Source organism: Micromys minutus, assembly GCF_963924665.1.
Source record: "Micromys minutus genome assembly, chromosome: 29".
NCBI classification, from domain to species: domain Eukaryota; kingdom Metazoa; phylum Chordata; class Mammalia; order Rodentia; family Muridae; genus Micromys; species Micromys minutus.
This window is the reverse complement of record NC_137964.1, coordinates 12,763,121-12,772,028: the sequence shown is the minus strand read 5'-3', so window position 1 is coordinate 12,772,028 and position 8,908 is coordinate 12,763,121. Positions and strand designations below refer to the sequence as shown.

Sequence of the window (8,908 nt, the reverse complement as noted above, 5' to 3'; positions counted from 1 at the left end):
CTTCTCCAAGGGTAAGGAAATGGGAACCACCTCTCAGGAAAGCAGCGCCACCGCTTAGTGACAAAGCCCTCGGTGATTTCAGGGTACGGATAAGAGAAACTCTGACTCTGCAGATAACAGAGGCTGTCCTGTATGCAGACCGTTACCCTCTCGGGCTCCTCCCACCTCGGGGACACCAGCCTCTGGGTCGCCTTGGTTAGTTTTTGACCACTTAATACAAACTAGAACACCCGGAGAAGGGGACCCTCAGCTGTCGAATTGCCCAGATCAGACTGACCTGTAGCCATGCCTGTGAGGGGCTTGCCTAAGCACTGTGCTGGAGATTGCTTCTGATGCTTTGATTTAATCAGGAATCTGCGTGTCCAAATGCTAAAGGTCTTTGTCCCCAATTGTTTTTTGTTTGTTTTGTTTTTTAGTATTTTTCTATTTTATTTTACGTGAGTACACTGCCACTGTCTTCAGACACACACCAGAAGAGGGCCTCAGATCCCATTACAGATGGTTGTGAGCCCAGTCCACTGTGGATGCCGCGCTCCCTAGGCAGGTGGGCCTGAGCCATACAATTAAAAGTAGCTGAGCAAACAAAGGTATCAAGGCAGCCCGCTCTGCCACAGTCTCTGGTCTCCGTCCCTGCCTTCGGGTTCCTGCCTTGAGTTCCAGCAATGATACACAGAACCTGTGAGCTAAAATAATCCCTTTCGTACGCCACCTTAATTTTGACCCAGGTTTTATCACAACTATAGAAACTTTAATTCCAGCATCCAAGAGGCAGAGGCAGGTGGATCTCTGAATCTGAGGCCAGACTGGTCTACAGAGTTCCAGGATGACCTGGGCTACACAGAGAAACCCTGTCTCAAACCTTCTCCCCCAAACCCACCCGTAAAAAAGAAAAGCAAACTAAGACACACGCATGCACATGGGTGCTGGCACCTGAGGACAGAAGAGGGTGTCGATTCCTCTGAAGTTGGGATTCCAGGCGATAGAAAACCACATTTGGAACCAATATGTGGTCCTCTGCAAAAGCAGCAAGCGTTCTTAACTGTGGGTCCATCTCTCCAACTCCTCCACCATATATTTTATTTTTAATTCCCAGAGCCTGAATGGCAGTCCACAAACTAGCTGTAATTTCAGTTCCCAGGGCAATCTGCTGACCTCTTCTGGTCTCCTCAGGTACTGCACACAAATGATATTCAGACATACGTGCAGGCAAGACACCCATAAAAAATAAATAAATAAATAAATAAATAAATAAATAAAATATCTTGGGGGTGGGGGAGGCGGAGCGTGATAGAAGACATACCCCTGGCTCTGTACACTGTATACATGCATGCTCACAAACGTACATGTATATGTATAGTCATGGGCACACGCATACACAAAGGTGCATACACATTCATGAACACACACACAGAAAGAAGGGAGGGAGGGAGCTGGAGTAGTAGACAAAGCCTGTGCCTCCAGCTTCCTTACTGCTATCAACTTAGACACAGACTCCTTTGTGTTCCTTAAAGTCAAACCACACACTTTATCTCTGAGTACCAGCATAGGCGCAAATGAAAATTCGACTTTAGAGATTGAGGAGGTTGGTGTAGAAGCATGAGGATCTGAGTTCGAATCCCTGGCATCCACATAAAAGCCTAGTGGCAGCACTGGAGGGGGGAGAGGCAATGGGATCCTAGGGAGATGACAATCTAGCTAACTGTGAGCTCTGGGTACAATAAGAGGCTTATCTAGGACGAAGAAGGTGGTGATGGTGGAGCAGAGAGACAAATGTGTGTACACACTTGCACACACACACACACACACACACACACACACACACACACACACACGAGTGATAGGGAGATATACAAAGCCAACCTCTGTCCTCCACAGGAGCACAGAGAAACAAGCAACAAGCATATGTGTATACACACACACACACACACACACATATGACTCTATAGGAATATACCCAGCAAGGGGAAACACTCTATAGTTTGCCTCTCATCTAAAAAGGAAACTTGGGGGTGGGAAAGGAGCCAAGCAGTCCCATCTCTGACACCAGCTCCTCCTAAAACTCAGGCCAGTGACCTAAGTGTGTTTCATGCCCAAAGTCAGAGGTCAAGAGCACAAAATTCCCTTCAAATTTTCCAGGTTGTATAAAGAAATAACTTTTCGGGGGGGGGTCTCTCTTGTTTTTTTAAAACTTTTATGTTTTTTTTTCAATGAATGCAAAAGAATGTATGCAAAACCTCACCACTGTGGAGCCAGAACAATAAAATTAACCACCTGCGACTAATATCATAGTGATAAAAAAAAGTATGAAAGATGAGGCTGGAGAGATGGCTTAATGGTTAAAAGCACTTACTGCTCTTGGAAAAAACCTGAATTAGATTTCCAGCACCCATTTTGGGCAACTAACCTCTAGCTCCAGGGCACTTCCTTCTGGCTTCCACACCACCTGCACTTTTGTATACACGCATGAGTGTGCTTGAGCGCACACTTTTTAAAAATATATATATAAAAAAAAAACTCAGAGAATTACAGAAATGTCAAAAAGAACGCAGACGCTGGCTTGAAGAAGCTCCCCACGGCCAAGAACAATCTCAGCATCAAAATAATGACAGGACCGGAAAGTGGTTCGTGGGGTGAAGGCCTGTACCACCAAGCCAGAAGTGGATCCGAAGCCCTTTATGGTGAGAGGAGAGAACTGAATCCTGTGGCTTGTTCTCTGAATTTCACATGGGCGCCACGGCAAATGCACAGACAGACAACAGATTAGATGTAACCTTTAAAATTGAAAAGAAAAAGTTGGAGGTCGAGAGTGGTGCACGTGCCTTTAATGGTATTAAAGTTGGGAGGCAGAGGCAGGTGGATATCTGAGTTTGAGGCCAGCAGGCCTGCCAGAGCGAGTTGGACTGGGGCCGCAGAGTGCCTGCCTAGAATTTATAAACACCTGAGTTCAATCTGTAGCATCCACCTGTGGAAATAAACGGGAAACAAAATCACGGTCCTGTTTTCCAGCCAAGTTTAGCAGATCCCTTAATCCACGGAGCGTTCAGGAAGAGCGGGAGAAATAAAGCAGAGTAGACCTTGACTCTCCCACCCCTTCTAGAATGCTCAGAATGCAGTCAGCCGACCCAGCTTTGAGTTTTGTCTTTTGGTCCTCCTCAGCTTCCATCTTAGGCCCATGTTGCCGGACTCCCGGAACTGAGGCCTTTCCTGGGCTTCTGCGCAGCTGTTCCCGGTCGCCGTGGAAACCGGTCAGCCAATCAGAGCGTGTGGCTCATATTGGCGGACGCGGCAGGGAGCTTAGCGCGCTTTGGCAGTGGGCTTCCGCCGGTTCTTGGTAACGGACAGCGATGCTGAAGGCTAAGATCCTCTTCGTGGGCCCCTGCGAGGTGAACCAGGGTTCGGGGGCTCCCTAGAACTGGGGTTGTTCCAGGGAGGTGCAACTTGGTACCAGCAACCCCACTGAGGGCGGCAGCTCGCGCTACCGTGACCAGCGGGTCGGCCAGGCCTTCATCCAGTTCACCCCGCCCCCATGTAGTGGAGAATATTGAGGTACCCGGATCTCAAGGCCAGCGGGAATGAGGGGTTGCCTCATGACTCCCCCTCCGGACCTTCCCTGCAAAAGGAATATGTCTATGGGATTAGAAAAGTAGGGATTTTTTTTCAATGTAGGGACTTGGAGCAAGTGGGTATTATATTAATATGAGGAAATCACTATGTATGTGATTTACACTATGCATCAGATTAAAGTTCAGATGGACCAAAACTAAACATGCAATTAAGTTAACTGTAGAAGGAAGCTGGGCATAGCGTCCCATGCCTGAAATCATACCAGGACTCAGAAGGCAGAGGGAGGAGTATGATCACAAGTTTAAGGCCAGCCTGAGCTACATATTGAGTTCTGGGACAGCCTGGGCTGCAGTGTGAGATGTCTCAAATAACAAAATTAGGCAGATAGATAGATAGCTAATAGTAGATGAATTCGTCAATCACCTGAATGGTTTGTTAAAGTTCAAATCCCTGGGTCCCAGCTCAGGTTAGCTTATGTTAGGTTTTGATATTTGGTGACAATGTCTTACTACACAGCTGGGGCTGGCCTTGAAGTCAAGATCCACCTACTTCAGCCTCCCAAGTACTGGGACTATATATAGGCCGTGTGACCGTGCCCTGAACACCCTAGTTATGGTTCCTGAGTAAGTAGGGAAGAATGTAAGCATTCAGATTTTGCACGTGGTAAGTTTTAATAACGTAATCTTCATCTGAGGTGATTGGCCCGTGGACCAAGCCTGAGAACTACTGTGCGTTCATAGGTGACTGTATGGGAGAGATATATTTTTAATCTTAAATTGGGAGGCTGGGCATGGAGCTGGATAATAGAATGTTTGTTTAGTATACAGGGATCCCTGGGTTCAATCTTCTTAACCATGTCAAACCTTCATGGTGGCACATGCCTCAGTTTCGGTGTTTGGAAGGTAGAGGCAGGATGATTGACAGTTCAAGGCCACACCCCCTGGCAACAGTAACAAGTCTGAAGCCAGCCTGGGATACATGAAGCTTGTCAAAGGAAAAAAAGAAAATCTAATCTTGAGCTAGGGAAGTTGCAAACCATGCACAGAAGCAAATTGAGCCATGCATGCCTCTGCAGGCCTGTCTCTCCTCAGCATACAAGACACTAAGACAGGACGGTTGCCACAAATTTGAGGCCAGTCTGGGCCACGTGGTGGTTTTGAGGCTGGCCTGGGGCAGGGGAGAAGAAGGTTTAAAAGAAAGGAGGGCCTGGAAAGATGACTTGGTGATTAAGAACACATACTGCTCTCCACGAGAGATCCGAATTTGGTTGCCAGCACCCGTGCCAGCTGGTCCAACTGCCTATAGGGTCCAGTGCCAGGAGACCGCACGCCTCTGTGGGATCAGGCACTCAACATGCACCGAAACCACAGACTACACGTATGGCGCGTGCCTTTAGTTCCAGCACTGAGGAGGCAGACACGGGTAAATCTGGATTGAGGGTCAGCCTGATTTACAGAGTGAGTTACAGGCCAGCCAGGGCTACATAGTGAAACCTTGTATAAAATAAAATTAAGTCAAATGGAGAGCATGGTTGTAGTTTAGAGAAAGTTTGCAGATTATGTTACAAATCTAGGGTTGGTGGTACACAGATAATTTCCTCATTTTCAAGGCTGAGGCAGGAAGAGTGACAACTGGTGCCCAGCCTGAGCTATGTAACAAGTCCTTACCTCAAAGCAAGCAGCTTAGAGGACACTGTGTAATTACTGAGAGTTCTGTGCTTTGTCTTTGGTCTCTTGGCGGTGTGGGTTTTTTTTTTTTTTTTTTTTTTGAAATGGGATCTCACATAGCTTAGAATGACCTTGAACTCCTGATCCTCCTGCCTCTTCTCAACCTCTCCACCACTTCCCCTCCTTTTCTTTCACCTACACCTCATCCCTTTCTCCTATCCTGTAGAGTTTTGCCAGGGTTCACTCAAGTTTAAGAGATTGACTTCTTTGTTTTATATTCAGGCATATATGGGATGGTGCAAACACATAGGGAAGATCTGGAAAGCAGATCATAGCTCTGAGGAGGGAATGGGTGGATGGGAGGATGGATGGGTGAGTGAGTAGAAGATGGGAAAAGGAAGATGGTGATGAATGGATGGGAGTCGTTGAGTAGATATATGGGTGGGAGGGTGGACAGATGGATGGGTGGGTGGACAGATGGATGATGAATGAGTAGAAACCTGGTTTGAGTAGAGGGCTCAGGAAGGCTGTCTCATGGTCCTGCTGACTTTTTATAGGAAAGGTGATTACTAACGTAATATGTAAGGAGAAGTAGGTTGCTGACTTGTGACCCAGCCAGCCAAGAGTCCAAAAACCTGGGTCTCAGCGTTGACCTTGATCCTCTTCATGACCTCTTATCCGGAACAGACTGTTTGGAGAGAAGCAGGGGCGGGCTGGTGGGACGCACACTTACCTGGAGTGTTTGGTTTCTGCTTTTCTGTTCTCTAATAAATTGAGTACCAGCCGGGCTGTAAGGAAAGTCATGCTGGGTCCCAGTCCAAGCTGTGCCCACTGTGCTAGGGCAAGACAGCTCCAGACAGAGCGAGCTCCCTGTCCTCCAGATCTCAAGCAGCCATATAGCCAGTATCTCACCTACAGTCCAGGCTAGCCTGGAACGCACCTTCTTACAACCTAGCCACCCATGTGCTAGGCCTACAGGTGTGTGCCAGCATGCACGGCAGGTGAGGCCTCCTATGTGGCTTCTCTCTCAGCTCTGGTTGCTCTTGCTTTTTCAGAGCGGCAAAACAGTGCTGGCCAACTTTCTGACAGAATCTTCGGACATCACTGAATATAACCCAACCCAAGGTGTGAGGTGAGCCTGTCCCACCTGTGAGTCTCTGAAGCAGCCGTGAAGTGTCATTCGTTCCCTCCCTTGGGTGCTGTGCATATTCTGGAAGCCACTTCCTAATCATGGTGCCTGCTGTGCTGTTTGTGTTTGCAGGATCCTAGAGTTTGAGAACCCACATGTCACCAGCAACAACAAAGGCACAGGCTGTGAATTCGAGCTCTGGGACTGTGGTGGCGACTCTAAGTAAGTTCCCTTTAACACAGCTCTGCTTCGACAGGTGACTGATGAAAAGCAGGGTCAGGGTTGGGTAGCTCAGCGGTAGAGCCCCTGCCTGGGATCCCCAGTGAGGGGCTGGGGGCGTGGCTCAGTGTTACAGCACTTGCACTGCATATGTGAAGTCCCCAATGCTATAACAACAACAACAAGTAATAATGAACATTGAGAAGTGAGGATGCCCTACAGCTCTCTCCTGACTTCCTTCCACATGTTAGGTTTGAGTCCTGCTGGCCAGCCCTGATGAAGGATGCTCATGGAGTGGTGATCGTCTTCAACGCTGATATCCCAAGCCACCTAAAGGAAATTGAAATGTGGTATTCCTGCTTTGTCCAGCAACAGTTCCTCCAAGACAGTCACTGCATGCTTGTGGCCCACCACAAACCGGGCTCTGGAGGAGACAAGGGCAACCTGGCTTTGTGTAAGCACCCTGGACTTTCTTTTCCTGCTTTTGTCTTCAGTGTTTGAAGCTTGGTGTATCTCTCTCTCTCTCTCTCTCTCTCTCTCTCTCTCTCTCTGTGTGTGTGTGTGTGTGCTCGTGCAAGCGTGCGTGCGTGCAAGTGCATGTGCGAGTGTGCACTGCACAAGCATAGGTTCACATGTATTTAGAGACAACAAATCAATCTTAAATGTCGTTCTCAGGAAAGCCATTCACCTTGGGTTTTTGTTTTTAACTTATGTTTGTGTGCCTGCCTGAATGCATGTATATATACCTCTTGGGTACAGGTTTTCATAGAGGCATGAATTAACAATAAGGTGCTTTTCTAGAATTCCCTAGTGAGGGGCTGGGGGCGTGGCTCAGTGGTAGAGCCCCTGCCTAGAATCCCCCAGTGAGGGGCTGGGTACAGCTCTGTGACAGAGCACTTGTCTATTATGCACCAGCTTTGGGCTCCTCCTCTAGCACCACACAAACAAAAGCCAAATACAAGGACCTGCTAATACAAAGATATCTGCTTTCATATCTTTCCAAAGGCAAAGGGGCAGGGTTTTTTTGTTTGTTTGTTTGTTTTTTTTTTTTTTTTTTTGTTTTGTTTTGTTTTGTTTCTTTTCTGAGACAGGGAACTTGCTTTGTAGACTAGGCTGCCCTCAAACTCAGAGATCCACCTGCCTCTTCTTCCTGATCACTGGGATTAAAGGTATGCGCCACCACCACCCAGCTAAGGGACAGTTTCTTAAAACCATTTTGTCAGGCAGGTTAAGACTTGAGATGTTCAGCACACCACTGTGTGTGCTAGTGCTTGCCTCTAACCTCAGCACTGGAGAGACTAAGCAGGAGGACTGAGAGTTCTAGGCTTGCTTGGGATACGCTGCCAGACCTGCAAGGGAAGGAGAGAGGGGACGCAGGAAGGTGGTGCTAGAAAGTGTTCTTTGCTCAGCCTTCAAGCCTAATTAGCCTCATTTCCCCTTTGAAGCTCCGCCCTTGAATAAGTTGAAGCTGGTGCACTCAAATCTGGAGGAAGACCCTGAGGAGGTCCGGGTGGAATTCATCAAGTATTTAAAAAGCATCATCAACTCCATGTCGGAGAGCAGAGACCGTGAGGAGATGCTCATCATCACCTAGTGTCCCTGTGCCGCCAACTCCCAAAGGACGCTGACTTCCCCAGGCAGAGCCGACATCCCACCCAGCTGCTGACACGCCCTTCTCCTATGGCTGCAGGAAGTGTTCCTTATCTGCTAGAAGGTTCCAGAAGAGTCAGGCATGGTGGTACACACCTGTGATCCCAGTTCCTGAGAGACTGAGGTAGGAGGAGGGTTTAAGAGTTCAAGGCCAGCCTGGGCTACTAGGGAGCCCATATCTCATCCATCCCTTCTCCAGAAGCTGCCCTGCTTGCCTGTCTCGGCTGTCCTGCATAAACATGTCCTCCGACAGCCCTGGTACTGTATTTTCAGGTTGAGCTGTGTACTGGTGATTAATGGGAGGAAGTGGCCCAAAGCAGAGAGATGATCTGATCTCTGGTGTCCCCAAGAGCAGAAAGGGAACATGTGGTAGAGCTGCTGCTTTCTGGCTTTGCTGTCAAAGAATAATGGGGACAGTGAGTTGACTCGCTTGCTCACAAGCCTGACAACCCAAGTTCAATCCCCAGAACCCACTTAAAGGTGGAAGGAGAGATCTGACCCCACAGAGTAGTCCTCTGATCTCCACTGGTAACATGGCACCCCCACAACACACAGACACACACAGTATAGAGTGGAAAGGTGCATCTGTGGACAAGAGCACTTGTTGCTCATGCTGAAGTCCTGAGTTCAGATCCCAGCACCCACACTGGGCAGCTGTGATTGTGACTCTAGGCCCAGG

The 8,908-nt window shown here is 48.3% G+C and overlaps 1 protein-coding gene across 1 annotated transcript; it reads left to right on the top strand.

Annotated features, from left to right (window-relative positions):
- Positions 1-3,283: 3,283 nt before the first annotated feature.
- On the top strand, positions 3,284-8,571 carry IFT22 (intraflagellar transport 22). Its single transcript, XM_080941268.1, has 5 exons — positions 3,284-3,383; positions 6,287-6,363; positions 6,493-6,582; positions 6,831-7,033; positions 8,025-8,571. Exons 1-5 carry the CDS (start codon positions 3,345-3,347, stop codon positions 8,171-8,173), a joined length of 558 nt encoding a protein of 185 aa, XP_080797394.1. The 5' UTR covers positions 3,284-3,344; the 3' UTR covers positions 8,174-8,571.
- The last annotated feature ends 337 nt before the right edge of the window (positions 8,572-8,908 follow it).

Bases quoted from the DNA above. Each gene is read 5' to 3' on its own strand.
- IFT22 (XM_080941268.1), top strand. From the start codon at position 3,345: ATGCTGAAGGCTAAGATCCTCTTCGTGGGCCCCTGCGAG. The intron at 6,364-6,492 runs GTGAGCCTGTCC...TTGTGTTTGCAG, and splicing joins AACCCAACCCAAGGTGTGAG to GATCCTAGAGTTTGAGAACC. The intron at 7,034-8,024 runs GTAAGCACCCTG...TCCCCTTTGAAG, and splicing joins CAAGGGCAACCTGGCTTTGT to CTCCGCCCTTGAATAAGTTG.